The following is a 20484-nucleotide window of genomic DNA, read 5'->3' on the forward strand; positions in this document are numbered from 1 at the left end:
TCCCTCTGCCATTAAAACAGTGTTCTCTAAAAGGGAATGCCCCTGCAGATTGTGTCCTAAAATGAATGTCTTAATCTGTTTAGGCTGCCAAAACAAACTATCATAGACTAAGTGGCTTTATAAACAAGAGAATTTTTGTTGTTGTTCTTGTTTTGGAGGCTGGAAAGTCCTAGGTCAAAGCACCGGCAGATATGGGGTCTGTCCAGGGCCAACTTCTGGTTCATAGGTAGAGGGCCATCTTCTCCATGTGTCCTCACATGGTGGAAGGAGTAAGGAATTTCTTGGAGGTCTCTTTTACAAGTGCACTAATCCCATGTGTGAGACTTCCACCCTTGTGACCTAATCCCCTACCAAAGGCACTACCCCCTAAAACTGCCACTTTGGAGATTAGGGCTTCAATATATATATATTCATTTGGGGAGAGGGGACTAACATTCACTATAACAATGAAGAATACAAACAAGGCAGAGCTGCAGCCAACTTGCACACAATATGTGGTGGGAACAAGATATACACCTTGTTGTTTTAACCCTAAGACGTTGGGTTTGTTTTTTGTTGCAATATAACCTAGCAGAAGCTGGATCATGTAGAGTGAGGTCACTAAAAACACGCTGCTCATCAATGTCTATGATTCAATTACCTAGAATAATCATGAAATCATAAAATGTAGGCCTTGAAAAAATGTGGTAATTAGATAATATAACTCCCTCATTTTACAAGTGAGAAATTGGAGACCTAGAAAGTTTAAATGATGCATTTATAGATACAAAACTAATTGTGGGCCAGAGCCAGAATCTGTTTTTACTGACACCAGTCATTTAAAAATTAATGCTGAATGTAAATATTTATTCTTCAGCTATATTAAAAGAATAATGGATAATGAAAATTATAGACAGAACACAATCACAATAATAATAATGCATCACCTGTGTGAAAAATTTATTGCTGCAAACAGGCAACTGATTATTTCAATGGTGTTGCTTAATTTGTTGGGTTAATTTCATTTTCTCTCCTTGTATTCAAAACTACAAATTTGAGATCATCTGACTAGACATAATTGCTTGTTGTACAGAGCTGGTCTCTGTGCAAAGCAAACTGAATTGTGTTGAGATTGAACCATAAACTCAGCCTCATTAGCACTCTGCTCTCACTAATTTGCCTAAAGTAAAATAAGTATTTAAAGGTTCCAAGAATTCTGAATGTAGAGAAAGGAGTCATCCATCTGGGAATTATCAGGACAATTATGTGGAGAACCAAAAAGACTACACAATGAGGTTAATCTAGGTTACATATCAGCCATTCCTGCTTTGGCAGATTTTAGTCACAAGAATGGGATAGTGGTTGAGTCTATAAACATTTTACTCTGAAAAAGTTTTAAAGGTAGAATGAAAACTTTTATTATTTAGGACTAACTTTTTTTTTAAAAAAATAAATCTTCCCAAACCCTGATTTGTAGTGTTTGCCAAATTCTGTGATGAAATTATTTCCACCGTGGCTGATTTTAAGCCACCAACGCTTTAATAACTGGCCTTTTAAATTCCTCAGTGTTTATCTTTTGGAATAAATAAGCTGGTGTGAGCTTGTGGGAGGTTTAGAATCTGACAAACTTGTTTTAAATCTCAGTTGTATCCCCTTGTAGCTGTGTTTTTAGTATGTACCCTAGGCTGTCATTTGCTTAAGGTGTCCTAATGGTCTTAATAGCTACTATGTAGTATGATTGTAAGAATGAGAGATACTTATGGTAAAGCCCCTGACACCTTTCCTAATTTGCCTTGTTTCACTCAATCCACTTCAGTTGTGTTGGACAACTTACAGTATCTCAAACACTATAGGCACGCTCCTGCTTCAGGGTCCTTGAACTTGCTATTTTCTTTGTCAAAATATCATTCACTGTGATATCCTTATGGTCCACCTGCTCTCTGTTACTCATCTTTTGCTTTCTTCTATAGCACTTTTTGTCAGCTCACAATTACATAATTTACTTATTTATTTGGTTTTTGTCTGTCTTACCCCACTAAAGTGTAAATTTCACAATATCAAGGATTGTGGTCTCTTCTATTCACTACTGTACCCTTGGAGCCTAGAACAGTGTCAGATATGTAGATTTATGGCCCTCAATAAATATTTATTGGATAAATAAGTAAATAAAAGGACCGGGCACAGTGGCTCACGCTTGTAATCCCAGCACTTTGGGAGGCCGAGGCGGGCGGATCATGAGGTCAGGAGATCGAGACCATGGTGAAACCCCGTCTCTACTAAAAATACAAAAAAAAAATTAGCCGGGCGTGGTGGCGGTCGCCTGTAGTCCCAGCTACTCGGAGAGGCTGAGGCAGGAGAATGGCGTGAACCCGGGAGGCGGAGCTTGCAGTGAGCCGAGATTGTGCCACTGCACTCCAGCCTGGGCGACAGAGCGAGACTCCGTCTCAAAAAAAAAAAAAAAAAAAAATAAGTAAATAAAAAAATTATGGAATAAATAGTAAATTTTAATATTTATTAATTATCCTATCATAAGGCTAGGGACAACTAACTTTACATTGGTTACCTCTAAAACCAGTAAAATTTCTGTTCCAGCCAAACTATTCAACTCCAAATAGTCATGCTAATTCCTACATGTATGGGATACAGCAGTATGGGATACAGCATGACTGAATCCCATAGTGTTACTATTAAAAGTACACTGCCTTTGGTTTTGCTTTTAATAAAACTTTTCTGAAGATAAAAACTAGGAAATATAAGACAATCTACTTAACATGTTGCAACGAAACTTTGAAGGAATCACTACTTTTTATTAAACTAGGAAGGACACTAGATGACTGATAAAGGGTGCTAACCATAGCAAACAATAGGATCTAATACTAGATGACTGAGTATCTTCTTCCTTTCAGAAATTTTACTGTTTATTGTTAAGTCAAAAATATGTAAATAAAATAAAAGATGACATTTTATTAATAAACACAACAAATAACACATGCGCAGTAAAATAACTTGCAATCACCGTTTTGAATCAATAAAGGAAAGTAATCTTTTGGTGCCCCAAGTAATGAATGCAGTTTGTGAAAAAAAGTAGGTTAAAGAATTGAACATTCAAATATGGAAGATAGCTAAACTATTTGTCCCAAGGAAATATGAAGGCATGTTTACACCTAATTCTAATGCTATTTTACATATTGATCAGACTCTAAGTTAATTTCATAGCACAAATTTACATAGGAGGAAATTTCTGAACACTTAATTCAAAATGAAAGGCTGAATATGTAAAAGGTAGGGACAGTGTAAAGAGGGGGAAAAATAAGAACAATATGGGCACATTGTTTAGCATAATCTTTGTTCTACCACGTTAATGCAAGGATATCCATATCATGTCTCTTGAAACATAACAACTATTTACTCCACAAATATTTATTGAGCACTCACTATGTTTAAAAAATCAATTGTAAACCAATTTTACCCAATAAAAGTGGTATTAACCAAGTGCTTTTTAAATCATATATCAGAGTTTTATTCATAGTAGATGTTATAGGTTGAATTGTGTCCCCGAGGTATGTCAGAGTCCTAACCCTCAGTACCCGTGAATGTGCCCTTATTTGTAAATAGGTTTTTTCAAATGTAATCAAGTTAAGATGGGGTCATTAGGGTAAATCTACTCCAATATGACTGATGTCCTTATAAGAACAGAAGAGAGGTAGACAGATAAAGTGAGAACATCATGTGATGATAGTGGCAGAGACTGGAGTGATGCAGCTGCAAGCTAAGAAACACCCAGGACTGAATGACACCACTAGAAGCCAGGAAAAGGCGGGTAAGGATTCCAAGTGGAGTCTCAGCGGGAGCAAGGGGCTTCAACCTTTGATTTCAGACTTCTAGCCTCCAGAGCTATGAGAGAATACATTTATGTTGCTTTAAGCCACCCAGTTTGTAGTACTTCGTTACAGTAGCCCTAGGAACTAATAGCCCCAAACTGAAAGTAACAAAGATGTCCTTCAGTAGGTGAGTGTTTAAGCAAACCGTGCTACATCTATATAATGGAATATTATTCAGTAATAAAAAGAAATGAACTATCAAGTCACAAAAGCACATGGAGGAAGCTTAAATAAATATTGCTCTGTGAAAGAAGCTCGTCCAGAAAGGCTACATATTGTATGATTCCAATTTTATAGCATCCTATAAAAGACAAAACTATAGAGACATAGAATGATCGGTGGCTGCCAGAGAATCAGGGGTGCAGAGAAGAGGCACAGGGGACTTTCAGAATAGTAATTATTCTGCATAATACTTTAATGGTGCATTTGTCAAGATGTAAAGAATTTTACAGTACAAAGAGTCAATCCAATTGCATGCAAATTTAGAAAATCATTTAGGAAATCAAGGAAATCCCAGGAAGTAATTCAGATTTTGACACAACAATCTAACTACATTACAAGTGTATGAAATAATCTCACAGAAAGGGTTGGGGGAAAACTGTTCACCTAAGTAGTTTCGGAAACAAGTGGACTCTGAAAAACTAAAAACAAAAGGAAATAGCTATAAGTACTGTACTTAAACAGATAAAGTTTTTCCCATAGGAGTATGGGTTAACAGTCTAATACTGCTATTTATATATACTGAATTTAAACAAGTGAATAAATGGCAGATAGTGGAAATCAGGTTTCCCACTGTTGGAATTGGAATTTACAGTTAAGCAAGGGGAGACAGCTAGAATGATCCATGTGGAAATGGAGTTAGAGGCATCAATATGAACTCATGTTTAGCTTAATACAGACAGGCACAGATTTACATATAGAGATATCTATAGAAACATGTATATACACAGACTAGTACACAGACGTATTTCTGTACTCTTTCAGCTGAGATTGCCTGAAAGACCTGACACCCCAGCAGCAACAAGCACACCTCACATCCAGATCTTGGTTTTGGTTACCACTCTCTAATAAAAGGAAACAGGGCTCCTTGGAGAAATGGTGATATATGCTAGGATTGGGTCAGGAAATACACAAGATCAGTCTGAAAGAGATTGTAGAGCCATAAAGGAAGAAAATCCTTTTTTAAAAAGCACCCCACATTGATGGGGAGTACGTGAAATGAAAATAGGAGCCAACTGAAAAGAACTCCCACAGGCCAAAGCTGGAACAATTTGAGTAACAAAATAAAATAGTATTGAATTATAACCCAGAGTATAAAATAAATGTCAATAAATTCATACTGATATAAATAAACAATTGAATAAATAAATTAATGAAAGAGAAGAGCCAGATCTCCTATGCAGAAGAATTTCAAATAATTTATGTAAATTTTTCCCTCCAGGAGGGAGATCATAACTCCAAACTTCTTAAGTGTGGGTTACACATAGTGACTTCCTTTTCTAAGAGTACAGTATGGAGAAGAATAAAAGACATAACTTTATAGTTATCAGAGAAACCTGATAACACCACCTCCCAGGTGATTAAGGTCAGTATCAGCAGTCACATATCATGTTGATTGTATAAATCATTGATAATATTATTGATATGACGTAATGAGGATAACCCTTTGCCTTTGTGGTCTTCATTCCAATAGCCCATAACTCCAGTTTCACCATGAGGAAAACATAAAACTAACTCCAATATTGGGAGAATCTATAAAATACCTGGCCAGAACTCAAAACCTTCAAGGTCATCAAAAACATGGAAGACCTGAGGAACTGTCACAGCCAAGAGGAACCTCAAAATACAAGACAGCAAAATGTACTGTGATATCTTGGATGGGATACTAGAACAGGGAAAGCATGTCAGGTAACATCTAAGGAAATGTACATAAACTACTTAGATGAACAGTTTTCCCCCAACCCCTTCTGTGAGATTATTTCGTACATTTGTAATGCAGTTAGATTGTTGTGTCAAAATCTGAATTACTTCCTGGGATTTCCTTGATTTCCTAAATGACTTTCTAAATTTGCATGCAATTGGATTGACTCTTTGTACTGTAAAATTCTGTACATTTTGACAAATGCATCATTAAAGTATTATGCAGAATAATTACTATTCTGAAAGTCCCCTGTGCCTCTTCTCTGCACCCTCGATTCTCTGGCAGCCACTGATCATTCTATGTCTCTATAGTTTTGTCTTTTATAGGATGCTATAAAATTGGAATCATACAATACATAGCCTTTTTGGACGAGCTTCTTTCACATAGCAATATTTATTTAAGCTTCCTCCATGTGCTTTTGTGACTTGATAGTTCATTTCTTTTTACTACTGAAGACTATTCCATTATATAGATGTAGCACGGTTTGCTTAAACACTCACTCTACTTTTCTTGTCCATTTGAATTTCAGTATTTGATATTGTGAGACCATGAATGATAATTTTTGAAAATCACCAATGATGAAAAAAAAAAGCATGCAATTCTCCAGAAAATTTTGCTAAGAGAAGTATCTAATAAAAGAAGCCACATTTAACTCTGCTATGTGATGTAGGAAACCCTGGGTAACCTTCACGGAGTAGTGACAATTTTACTGTAAACTGATGAGATTATTTCATTTATGAGGAAGCAAAAAGATACCTTTTTCTCACACTAATAATTAGGTAGGCACTTTACAAAATGCCGCTGCAAGGATATTAACTTGCACAGTAATGATCAGTTTTCAGTGTTTCTACACATGTAAAATTTTAAGAGTATGTGATTACCCCCTAATGAGTAACATCAGCCTTCTCTAACATATTAAGCAAATTCAATTATTTCTTATTTAATCTCTATTTGTCCTTCATTCTTTTAGGTATATTAGTAAGAAAGTACTTTTAAAAATAACTCCATTCAAATCAATTACTTAATAATTGCTAATAGTTTTTAGAAGATTGGATGCTACCCCGAACTCTTTAACATTGTTCTAGTAACTCTAAAGTAGTTTTGTCAAACCACATTTTATTTACATGTTGTGATCATACTTTAAATGTAGATTAAAAGTTACTTTTAAATTAATCTCGATGTGGCATTTACATTGAAAATATTGTTTACCCCCAAATTTATAAAGGACTAGAGAAATAGACATTACTTTTCTAATTCATGGTATGGTCGTTTTCTTTAAAACCCTTCAGAACAGATTCATACATCAAGGTCCCAAAAAGAGTTTATTATAAAGTACTCTTATTATTTAAAACAGTCTCTGAATAATGGATCACAGGAGAGTCTCACTCTAATAAGTTTCTCTTTTAATACATCAGAAGCAAAAAATAATAGCTCTCCTTGAATTATTAAAATTTAATTGGTCCCACACATTAGAACCAGTTTTGCAAAATCATGGAACAGGTATGAAAACAATCAGGACAAATTCATTGCAACTCCAAGTTAGGAGAATGTCTACCTGCTCAGAAACAGAAAGGGAATGTCACTTCCTGAACTCTGCTCTAATATTCCTCATGTCACATGTCCTCAACTGGAAGGACATAAAGGTTGATCAAAACATAAACAGCATTCCCCTGGTAGCTGAGCAAGGTAGAACTTTAGATACAAAATACAGTACGGAGCTGGAGGTGATTATTTTCTCTTAAATTTAAGGGAACATATTTCAAAGTTCAAAGGAAGAATCATTGATTCCTTCAATTAATATGGTATTAATAACTGAAATTTCTTTCTTCCTTTCTTTTTATTTCTTGAGACACGGTGTAGCCCTTTTTACCAGGCTGGAGTGCAGTGGCAGGATCACGGCTCACAGCAGCCTCGATCTCCCTGTCTCAAGTGATCCTCCCACCTGAGCCTCCTGAGTAGCTGAGACTATAGGCACATACCACGATGCCCCATTAACTTTTTATATTTTTGTGTGTAGAAATGAGGTCTTGTTATGTTGCCCAGGCTAGTCTTGAATTAGGCTTAAGTGATCTCGTTTCAGCCTCTCAAAGTGCTGGGATTACAGGCTTGAGCCACCGTACCTGGATAATGGACATTTCTTTGTTTGCTATTATGTTCCAAGCAGAGTCTTGAAGTCCTTATGCATTATCACTTCATGGGAATAACTACATGTAAGTTAAGAGCCCACACTCCAGAGCCATATCTCCAGGTTCACATTCCAGATCTACCATTCACTGGCAGTATGGCCTTGGACAAATTAATAAACCTCTATGTGCCTCAGTTTCTTCAGCTGCAAAATGGAATTAATAATAAGTTCTACTTGACAGGGTTATTATGTATATAAGAATGACAACAGTTATAAAGCTCATAGTGTTTATCTTTTCTCCTAAATAATCTCGTTGAAGAGAGGGCTATGTTTATATTTGACTATTCTGATGATTCCTAGCATCATTATGTAGTCCGCTCTTAATAAAGATTTATTGTATAGCTCAGAGCTTCTGGTCACCTGTATTTGAAATGAAGAGCTAATTAAATTATAGTTTCCTAGGATCTACTAAGTACCTGGGACTAGACTTGAGAGGCTGCACATTTTAACCAGGCATTTCAGCTCTCTAAGGTGCCTCAAAGTTTGAGGTACACTGGTATAGTGACTTGAATCTTTGTTTCATCTTCTATAAAATGTGAATTACTATGATAGTATCTATCTTATAGGGTTGTTGCAAGAAGTAAATGACATATAGGATATAGAAAATGCTTAACACAATGTTAGCAATTTTTCCTGCTAGATATTATGTTATTCACTTGTCTGGAACACAGAATTTATGTCAAGAATACTAGGTGATAAGGGTAGAAAGGAAGGCTGATGCTAGATTGTTTTAAAGTCAGACGGGAAACAAAACTCAGCTAACAAGGTCTAAACTACGTGTTTTGATTGGGAAGGCAATATGATTATATATTGCCAACAAATATATCAACACAGACAAAAGTCTACCTGCTTAAAAATTGAAGAAAATGAGACTTCAAATGTACTTTTTTAAATGAATAAAAATACTATGCTGGAGAACAAATCAAATAATTACAAAGTATTTAGAATCTATCAATAAAACCACTTACTCAAAGAGAGCAAAAACAAATGATGTATATGTAAGTATCAATTCATAGTTATTATACTTTTAATTAAAGATATCACATATTCATTTCCTTTAAAACAAACTGCAGCAAACTCTAAGAATTTTCATATATATTACATTGAATGACAAAGCTCTTTGCCATAAAATGCACCATAAACTCACTTCACATTCATTTTATGTCTTATTTCTTTTTCTCCCTTTGTCCTCCTACCTCCACAACTAAACACAGCACTTCTCTTCCTCATTCCTCATTACCTGGGGCCCACATTAAGTTTCAAGGAGGGTAAATAACTATTTAAATAACAACTCTTTAACAAATATATCTCTGAAAAAAAATCTTTTGTGCGTGTGTGTTGCAGTCAAGTATTATACTGATCATTTGTTTAAAGTTTGACTTGGTTTTTCTATACCTGCCATCAGCTACCTACCCACAGCATTTACTTATTTCTTCACTCAGTCTCTAATATATGTTCAACTGTAAACCGTACAAGTAACAATCTCACTGGTGCAGCCACAGAAGGTGACCCAGATTATCCAACACTGTGTGCTAATGCCAAGTTGCCTTGTTCAACGGCAGCTGCTCTACGCTTTGCCTTATTGATATTCAGATTCAACAGACACAAATCACATGGCCCCTTTGACAAGCACACACTCTCCCTGTCTTCGTTTTAAACGTGTTGAATAGCTACTGTCCTTCATAAACACACAGCTGGGGCAATTTGGTCTCCTCTGATTTTCCATCCTGCCATAGAACTGACAAGATTATCTCAGAAACATTGCTCTTGCTTCTATTTGGGGAAGTTTGTGGAAAAAAATATCTTCATTTATAAAACAGAAACACATAACAGTAAAAGCGCATTTCTCTGGTGAAAGAAACACTTTGAACCATTACCCTCTGGGAAACATTGAGACTAACCCCTTGATTATGAGAGCAAATGTTGCAATACAGAGTTATCTAAAAGTGAAGATAAATATATAGTATGTGGGAATAAAATGAAATATAGCTTATGAATAACTTCCTTTTAAAGGATATCAATTAGTAAAGGCCAAATCTATTTTGTAAAAGTGTAAACACAACAAAATATCTTCTTGTCTATGTGACCATTTCATTCTCCAGCTCACTACTACAAAGATTAAAAACAAAATTTCTGTACCTGAATACCTATTGGAAATCATAGAATCTTAAAATTGACTGTTCACATTGACTGGTATCACTGATTTCTTTAACACAGGACAATTAAAAAAACACAAATAAAAACTTCCTTTTTTAGCATTGTATTTTATAGAACATGCAACATTATCCATTATTTGTAAGAAATATAATAAGCCAGAAATAAACCAGGAAAAATGCCCAAAGTGGGAAAGGCTTACTTTTTATGTAGATAAGCAGTGAGAAACTGAGGTAGAAGATGAGAAGGTAGTTAATGTTCTTAAGTGCCATGGTCTTATCTAGAGAACATCCTCTGGTGTGTTGCTGGTGGTCTGGTCCCAGTCCGGCTCCTGATCCCTGTCTGTCTCAGAGAGGAGCGGGTGCCTCAGAACCCCCAGGTGCCATCTCTGTCCCACCCCACTTACAGCTCCTTCACAGAAAACACAGGGACTTAGATTCAAAAAGCAGTTTGTGCTTCTTAGCATCACTTACACGGGAGGATGGGGTGATTTTTCAAACCTGGTGCAGATTTTTTCAGGCTGGATTGGATTCATTCCCCCCTCAAGCCTTTGCTGCGAGTTTTCTTCTGTTAATGCTGCCTCCTCAAAAGGGCCTACATTAGAATAGTGTCTTCAATTGCTCTCAATAGAGGGATTAATTTCTGATAACTATCTTGCCACACAATTATGATCTAGCAACTTTTAAAGGAATACTGTATGTTCCTGTATATTTACTTTCATCTTCAGAACACAATTCACAGACAAGTAATCTTTTCTGTTCCTAAATTATATTCCCACAACTCAGATTTCTGTTGTTTATAAGTTGGGCAAAGACAGAAGAAAACTTAAACTACTGCATAAAATGAACAGAGTTCTGGAGATCATTCAGGGGCAGATTTTGTCATAAGTCCAGAGCTCATTTTATTCTCGGTTCATGAAATTGTATGCTCTGGGATTTCTTGAGCTTTTGTTTTACTATAATTGATGAATGTAAACATGTTTGCTTATTTAAAAAATACACTTCTTTTAAATACACAATATTTTCTCAGATTAAACTGTTCAAGTCCTTAAAATTGTATTTTTATTAGACACCATGAAAACATCCATTCATTGAAATCAGAATGCTTTATTTTCTAACAGGTGTTAGTGCTAGTACAGAGCTTTTTTCCGTTATTAAAACTGTTCACTGTTACACTTTAAAATGCAATTTCTATAGCTGATTTTTACAAAGCTTTATAAATCTGCCAGATATTTAACTATATAACGTATATTTTGAAGTCTTTATATTTTCTGCCCATGTCTCTAATATTTTGACAGTAAGCTTAATGTTTTTTATTAATATTATTCTCTCACATACAGATTTACTTGCTAAAGTAGGATTTATCCATTTAAAATTATTTAATTTTTATAGAATTCATGATAATTATTATTTTTAAAGATTTTTTCCTCCTCTCATGCAAATAATTTAACTTGGGCAATTTAACAATTAGAGTAAAAGAATTTCAGATTACAGAAGCATTATTAACTCGCTATTCTAATCCCTGTGTTTTGTCAGTTGGAGAATTGAGAAGCAGAGCAATTATTCTGTGTGCCCAGAGTCATCTGGTGGGTCAGTGTCAACATTAGGACCAGAGTCTTCCCACGATTTCTAGAACACTAGTTCTTCAATAAATCTTGTGAAGTCTCTTTTCATCTTTATTCTTATGTGTTCTGTCTTGCCTTTTGCAACGATACCATTCTGGGACATCTACATACTGAACCAACTTGATCTCCATTCGTTCTAAAAAGGCCTCCACCATGAACCCGAACACCAAGGAATTTACAACATGGAAGGCCAATTGATAGACTGCAAAAAAAATGAATAGACTCAGGTAAAGAATCTTATGGTATTAGAAAGCCTTCTGTTAGGGTGTCTTTAATTATGAGTGTCACAATCAAAGAAACAAAGAAAATTAGTTTTTCAAAAGACAAAAGTGTCAAGAAAATAAGTGGTTGAGAGAACATGTTATACAAAGAATGGTTATAGGAATTATATACATGGAGTTTGAATATAAAAAAATAAGTGGATATAGCCAGTATACGAATGAGTCAACGGCTACCATGTGTCAGATTTGGGCTAGTCAAGAATTCCTTTAGAAAAAGATATAATATTTATGTTGAATTTTCAAGCATAAGTATGGGTATGCTGTGGTCTGAATGTTTTCCCCCCTTCCCAAATTCACATGTTGAAACCTAATCCCCAATGTGATAGGAGTTTTGAAAGGTGGTTAGACCTAACCCTCATGAATGGGATTACTGTCCTTATAAAAGAGGCCTGAGGGAGTTTATTTGCCCCTTGCACCACATGAGGACACATAGAAGGTACCTTCTATGAGGAACAGGCTCTTGGCAGCCACCAAATTTGCTGGTACCTTGATGTTGCTCTTCCCAGTCTCCAAAATTATAAGAAGTCAATTTCTCTTGTTATAAATTACCCAGTCTAAATTTTGTTATGGCAGTATGAAAAAACTAAAGGTATAACAAATAAATAGGGCAAGAGTGAAGTTTAACAGTTTTACAGAAAAAGGATATGTATATAGGAATAGAGGCCTAAAGCAGTTGGGCAAATCAAGAAACTAGAAATATTCTGATATTGCAGAAACATAGGTGTGAAGAGATGTCAGGAAATAAGACTCAGCAAATCCACAAAATCAAGGAAGTTTAATTTTCAGTATGAGGAAAAGACACCATTAATAGGTTTTAAATGGTGAATTCACATACTCAGAGTTGTGTTTAGAAAGATAAATCTAGCAGCAATGTAGCAAGGGTTGGAAAAGGGCAGATGGAAAGCACAGAAACCAGTGAGAAGGATATTGCTGTTGTCCACAAGAGAGATGATAAGGGACTGAACTAAAGCAGAGACAGTGGGGTGATAAAATGAAACAAAAGAGCAATAAACTAGATACATCTAAAGACATATAGAGAATAAGGCAACATGAAAACTAATTTTATCAGGTTTTGAGCTTTAGCATTTGAGCTATTATTAATGTCGTTCATAAAAATGAAGAATATAGACAAGGGCTCCTATACAAGAAACAGCAAAAACCATCCTTCCCAAGTCAAACACATTTAAATATATGTCTGTATTTGAGCAAAGTGTAACTTTTATAGAAATATGTAAGTGAGCTCAACAGCAATAAAGTAATACAACCAACTGAGATAGACAATTCTTGACTTTTGGAATGGAGAGAAAGACAGAGAGAGAGAGAAAGAGGAGGAGGGAGGGAGGGAAGGAACAAACGAAAGAAAAGAAAAGAAGGAAGGAAAAATGAAGGAAGAAAGGGCAAAAGGAAGGAAGAAAGAAAGGAAAGAAAGAAGCAGGAGAGAGGAAGGAAGGGAAGAAAGAAGGAAATAAAGAAAAGAGTAGTTCAGAAATAGAGAAATCAATGAGAACTGAGATGAAACTAAACTCTCATGTGGAAATGCTACAATTCACAGTTCACAAATGGTTCCCATGGAAGCCAACCTCTACTGAAGATGAGCTCACAGCTTAAAACTATGAATCAAACTAGAAACCCACTGCAATGACAGACATCGGACACAATGAACGGGAACATTCACACTCAAAAGATTCATGATAATGGAGCTAACTTAAGAGATTATAAAATAACACTTTGTTAAGATACAGAAAAAAAGAATCAAAGAAAATAAGTTGTTGAGAAAACATGTTATACAAAGAATGCACTTTTCTGGCCAGGTGCGGTGGCTCACGTCTGTAATCCCAGCACTCTGGGAGGCCGAGGAGGGTGGATCACCTGAGGTCAGGAGTTTGAGACCATCCTGGCCAACATGGTGAAACCCTGTCTCTACTAAAAAAATACAAAAGTTAGCCGGGCATGGTGGTGGCCACCTGTAATCCTAGCTGCTTGGGAGGCTGAGACACAGAATCCCTTGAACCCGGGAGGCGGAGGTTGCAGTGAGCCGAAATCACACCACTGCACTCCAGCCTGGGTGACAGAGTGACAGAGTGAGACTCTGTCTCAAAAAAAAAAAAAAAAAAAAAGAATGCACTGTTCTTATGCACTGTTCATGGGTAAATTCATACAACCTTTATGGAAAACAATAAGGAAATTACTCAAAGAACTTAAAATAGAACTATCATTTGATCCAGTACTCCAATTACTGTGTAGCTACCCAAAAGAAAAGGAATCATTATATGAAAAAGATACCTGTACTTTATATGTCTAATGCAGTACTATTCACAACAGCAAAGATATAGAACTAACCTAAATGTCCATCAATGGACGATTGGATAAAGAAAATACGGTGTATATATAACACAATGGAATTCAATTCAGCCATAAAAAATGAAATCATGTCTTTTACAGCAACATGGATGGAACTGGAGGCTATTATCTGAAGGCAAACAACTCAGACACAGAAAAACAAATACAGCATGTTCTCACTTATAAATGGGAGCTAAGTAATGTGTACACATAGACGCAGAGTGTGAAATGATAGATGATGGAGACTTGGAAGGTTGAGGAAGTTGGAGGAGGCATAGATGATGACAAGTTACTTAATGGGTATAATGTACATTGATGATGGATACACTAAAATCCTAAACTTCACTACTCTGCAATATGTCCATGTAACAAATTGCACTTGTGCCTTTTAAATACATACAAATAAAAATTTTTAAGAGATAAAAGAATGCATTTATTTTATAAAACAAGAACAAGACATGATAAAAATGATTAGGCCTATTCGAAAATAAACTGAACATAAATTCTAAAAATAAAAAAAGTCATTAAAATTTTTTGAAAAATTTAACTAATAACTTAAATAGTAGATGACACTACAATAAACTAAACAGAAGATAGATCTTAAGTTTTTTTAAAAATAGATCAATGTGAGATAAGGAGTTGGTGAAAAAGACCAACTATGGAAAATAGAATAGAAAGTTCTATCTCAGAAGCAAGGAAAAAATTGGGAGAAGGTAAGTATCAAGAACTAATGGACTAGAGTTTTCAGATATGAAAAAATATGATTTCTCCAATTTAGAAGAGCTCACTGAATCTCTAGGAAATATTACATTTAAAGTGCAACAAAATTGCAACAAAAACAAAAATTGACAATTGGGACCTAATTAAACCAAAGAGCTTCTGCACAGCAAAAGAGATTATCATCAGAATGAACAATATACAGAATGGGAGAAAATTTTTGCAAACTATGCATCCAACAAAGGTCCTACATCCAGAGTCTATAAGGAACTTAATCAGTTCAACAAGCAGAAAACAACCCCATTAAAAAGTGGGCAAAAGACATGAACAGACACTTTCTCAAAAGAAGACATACAAGCAGCCAACAAACATGTAACAAAATGCTCAACATCACTGATCATCAGAGAAATGCAAATCAAAACTACAATGAGATGCCATCTCACACCAGTCAGAAAGAATATTTTTTTAAAGTCAAAAAACAACAGATGCTGGTGAGGCTGAAGATAAAGGAAACACTTACACACTGTTGATGGGAATGTAAATTAGTTCAGCCACTGTGAAAAGCAGTTTGAAGATTTCTCAAAGAACTTAAAACAGAAATACCATTTGATCTAGCACTCCCATTTCTGGGTATATACCCACAGGAAAATAAATCATTCTACAAGAAATACACATGAAATCATATGTTCATTACAGCGCTATTCATAACAGCAAAGACATGGAATCAACCTAGGGTCCCATCAACGGTGGATTGGATGAAGTAAATGTGATACATATACAAGATGGAATACTTTGTAGCCATAAAAACAACAAAATCGCGTCCTTTGCAAGAACATGGATGCAGCTGCAGGCCATTATCCTAAGCGAAATGATGCAGGAAGAGAAAAATCAAATACTGCATGTTCTCACTTATAAGCAGGAGCTAAATATTGGGTACACATAGACATAAAGATGGGAACAATAGACACTGAGGACTATTGTTGAGAAGAAGAGGGTGAAGGGCTGAAAGCTACCTATTGGGTGCTATGCTCATTACCTGGGCAATGAGATCATTCATACCTCAAACCTCAGTGTCACACAATATACCCATGTAACATATCTGCACATGTAGCCCCAGCGTCTGAAAGTTAAATTTTTAAAAAAAGAAAAATAAATACATACAGTGCAGTAAAATAACAAAAATAAAATCTTATAAAGTCAGCAGCATTTGTCGGTAAAGTCTAAAATGTTTACAGTAGAACAATAATCAAAATGATGAAAGACTTTTCATGAATAAATTAGGTGCCATAAAACAGAAGAAAATAGAAGAAGAGGAAGATTTATAGATAAAAATAGAAGGTACAGTTTTAAAACATATTCAATTTGAGCTGTCTATTCAAAACCAAGTGAAGATCCAGAACAGTAGGTTCTGGAGATACAATTTCAGAATGTAGGACAGCTGTTCTTACTGGTGGAAACTACTGATGTCATATTAATGTACAAGCATCTGTTTGTTTTACACGTACTACACAAAAGGTATATTATATGTACACCTGCAATACATCAGATACTAGAGTCATCATCAGTAATTTGCATGTTTAAGACAGGGTCATCACCCTTGTTGAATTAAACTCTGGTGAGAAGATGCAGTCTTTTGAGGAAAAAAGTACTTTATCTCCCAGTTCCCTGATATTCAAAATTGATTTAATAAGAGTACAAAGATTTATCTTCAGCTCAGTACTAACTCTATACTAGATTATTTTATGCACATTATCTCACTTAATACAGCATCTCCACAAAGTAGATTAAATTAACCCTATTTGACAATGGCAAAAAAGAGATTGAGAGACCCAAGTTACCTGTATAATAAGTGCTGCGTTCAGATTCACACCCAACTTGCTTATTCCAATGTTCTTAATTATTGTTATAATGGTATTTATTGTTAATTACATAATTATAAATGTATTATTGTGAAAAATCCCAAATATTAGGATAAATATAAAGAATCTTTGATGAACAACAATCCCACACTCCTCTCCAGAAATAATCTTTTTTTTTTTTTTTTTTTTTTTTGAGACGGAGTCTCGCTCTGTCGCCCAGGCTGGAGTGCAGTGGCGCTGTCTTGGCTCACTGCAAGCTCCGCCTCCCGGGTTCACGTCATTCTCCTGCCTCAGCCTCTCAGAGTAGCTGGGACTACAGGCGCCCGCCACCATGCCTGGCTAATTTTTTTTGTGTTTTTATTACAGACGGGGTTTCACCGTAGTCTCGATCTCCTGACCTCGTGATCCACCCGCCTCAGCCTCCCAAAGTGCTGGGATTACAAGCGTGAGCCACTGCGCCAGGCCAATCATTGTTATTTGTTAATGAATATCGTTTTATACCACTCTATGCTACAGTTTGATAAATACATAGATGATTGATGGATGATGGATAGATGAATAGAGACATAAATATTATTTTGCTTCTTTTTTTTAAATAATGGTATGATACTCTATGTGTTATTCTGCAACTTGCTTTTCTCACTCAACAGTGTGTCTTGAAGATTTTGGCATTTAACTCACATACGTTTTAATGCCACGTGGCATTTCATAGTATGCATGTGCTATAGTTTAATAATTTTATTTTTCTGGGCATCAATGTTTCCAATTTACTTTATGCAAACAATGATTAATAAAAAGCATTTTACACACCCGTTTGTTCAAATGCACAAGAGTTTCTCTAGGGTAAATGCTAAAATTTACCTTAGGCAAATACAGAAATTTTGAGGATAAATTTTGAAGCTGGCTATTGGGTATGTAAAGGAATATCATATTATTTATTCTATGTTTGTATAGATTTTTAAAAATTAATTACAAAAAACTTGAAATTTTAAATTTGCGTATTTTTCATATTTAGAAAAATTGAGCATCTTTTAGCATTTGCATTTACTCCTCAATGATTTGCTAACTCATATCATATTCACTTTTCGATTAACTCTTTAAAAATTTTTATTTAGAGGCCGGGCGTGGTGTCTCATGCCTGTAATCCCAGCACTTTGGGAGGCTGAGGCGGGTGGATCACGAGGTCAGGAGTTCGAGACCAGCCTGGCCAATATGGTGAAACCCTATCACTACTAAAAATGCAAAAATTAGTTGGGTGTGGTCGTGCACACCTGTAGTCCCAGCTACTTGGAAGGCTGAGGCAGAAGCATCTCTTGAACCTGGGAGGTGGAGGTTGCAGTGAGCCAGGATCTCCCCACTGCACTCTAGCCTGGGTGACAGAGCGTGAGATTCCGTCTCAAAAAAACAAAAAGTTATTTAGTTAGTTGTAGCATTTCCTTATAAAGGTTTGATCTTAATTCTTAGTCTGCTATAAATGTTGAAAATGTTCCTTCTCAATAGGTTCATTTTCTCTTGAAGTTTATAGTTTATCTATTTGATTTTGAAAATTTTTTATGACTTTTGATTTTTGTGTTATTGAAGAAGGCCTTTTTTTCTCATCAGGCTTACGAACACAGGGGTTCCCATTGGGTTTTATTCCAAATTTTATTTTAAAAAATTAAAATACAGGTATTAAAATTTCTTAAAATTTTGTGACTTTAACCCACATGGAATACATTTTTATGAATGATCTAACTTACAGTTTTAATTTTATTTCTAAATTATAGATTTAACTTTATTTCCAGATGGATAGCCAATGTCCAAACTACAAAATCATGTATGAAACCCGTATATATATATATAAATTTTTGTTTAATTAAACCTTTGTGATTCCTTTGCCAGCAAACTTAGTTGTTTCTTCTTCTTCCTCTTATTCCTCCCCCTCCTCCTCCTCCTCTTCCTCCTCCTCCTCCTCCTCTTCTTCTTCTTCCTCTCTCTCTCTCTTTCTTTTTTTAGAGTCTCACTCTGTCACCCAGCCTAGAGTGCAGGCAGTAGCACAATCTCAGCTTGCCGCCACAACAGCCTGAGCTCAAGTGATCCTCCCAGCCTCAGCTTCCGGAGTACCTGGGATTACAGCCAGGCTCCAACGTGCCTGGTTAATTTTTTTTTTTTTTTTTTTTTTTGGAAATCGGGTCTCGCTGTGTTCCTAGGCTGGTCTTTAACTTCTGGGCTCAGGCGATCCTCCCACCTTGGCCTCCCAAAGTGCTGGGATTGCAGGCATGAGCCACGACACCTGGCCTGAAACTTTCTTTTAAGTGTTTGCCTTCCCTTGTACAGTTTATCTTCCAGATAGTTTTCTAAGCAGTTGGTCTATTTCCTTTCAACAACAACTATTCCAAGTATAATGGGGATTGCATTTATTGTATAAGTTAATGAGGGGATAATTTATATCTTTTCAATACTACTTCTTTCTTTTTTTAACTTTAAGTTCAGGTATACAAGTGCACAAAGTGCAGGTTTGTTACATAGGTACACATATGTCATGGTGGTTTGCTGCACCAGTCAACCCATCACCTAGGTTTTAAGCCCCACATGCATTAGCTATTTGTCCTGATGTTCTCCCTCCCCTTGCCCCCACCCCACTGATAGGCCCAGTGTGTGTTGTTCCCCTCCATGTGTCCATGTGTTCTTATTGTCCAACTCCCACTTGTGAGTGAGAACATGCAGTGTTTGGTTTTCTGTTCCTGCGTTAGTTTGCTGAGGATGATTGCTTAAAGCTTCATCCATGTCCCCGTAAAGGACATGATCTCATTCCTTTTTATGCCTGCATAGTATCCCATGGTGTATATGTGCCACATTTTCTTTATCCAGTCTATCATTGATGGGCATTTGGATTGATTCCATGCCTTTGCTATTGTGAATAGCACTGCAATAAACGTACGTATGCATGTATCTTTAAAACAGAATGCTTTATATTCCATTGGGTATATACCCAGTAATGGGATTGCTGGGTCAAATGGTATTTCTGGTTCTAGATCCTTGAGGAATCATCACACATTGAGGAATCATCCACAATGGTTGAACTAACTTGAATTCCCACCAACAGTGTAAAAGCATTCCTATTTCTCTACAATCTCGCCAGCATCTGTTGTTTCTTGAAAAACTACTATTTGAAGTATAATGGGGATTGCATTTATTGTAAAATTTAATGACGGGATAATTGATACCTTTTCAATATTGCATTTTTCAGTATCTGAATAACCTTACAATATTTAACACATACTGAGTCATTCTTATAAGCCAGACACTCTCTAAAACCTTTCTATGCATTCTTTATTTAATATCTACATAACACTATGAAGCAGGTTCTATTTTTTCTATTTTATAGATGGTAAAAATACAAAGATCCAGTGATTTATCTCAGTTATCACAGCCAATAAGTCACTCTGGAAGAGAAGAGAATGTAGAGTAAGAAAAGGAGAGGGTCAGCAGCCAAACTAATACTTAATAATTGGAGGATAAGAAGCCAGAGATTTAAGAGAAATAACCAGGACATTGTGGTGT

General features: G+C 35.7%; 1 protein-coding gene across 5 annotated transcripts in view; it reads right to left on the bottom strand.

The window, feature by feature from the left end:
* The window catches only part of CRB1 (crumbs cell polarity complex component 1), a 218105-nt gene extending 207531 nt beyond the window's left edge, over positions 1 to 10574 (bottom strand). For 3 of the 5 annotated variants that reach the window (XM_055234173.2, XM_055234174.2, XM_055234171.2), the window contains exon 1: positions 10323 to 10560. In XM_055234173.2, coding sequence (XP_055090148.1) covers positions 10323 to 10392 — 70 coding nt within the window. In that variant the 5' untranslated portion in view covers positions 10393 to 10560. Of the gene's footprint in view, positions 1 to 10322 lie in introns of all 5 variants that reach the window. The other 2 variants (XM_055234170.2, XM_055234169.2) reach the window with 2 other exon arrangements.
* Positions 10575 to 20484: the final 9910 nt, after the last annotated feature.

Source organism: Symphalangus syndactylus, chromosome 19 (assembly GCF_028878055.3).
Source record: "Symphalangus syndactylus isolate Jambi chromosome 19, NHGRI_mSymSyn1-v2.1_pri, whole genome shotgun sequence".
NCBI lineage: Eukaryota > Metazoa > Chordata > Mammalia > Primates > Hylobatidae > Symphalangus > Symphalangus syndactylus.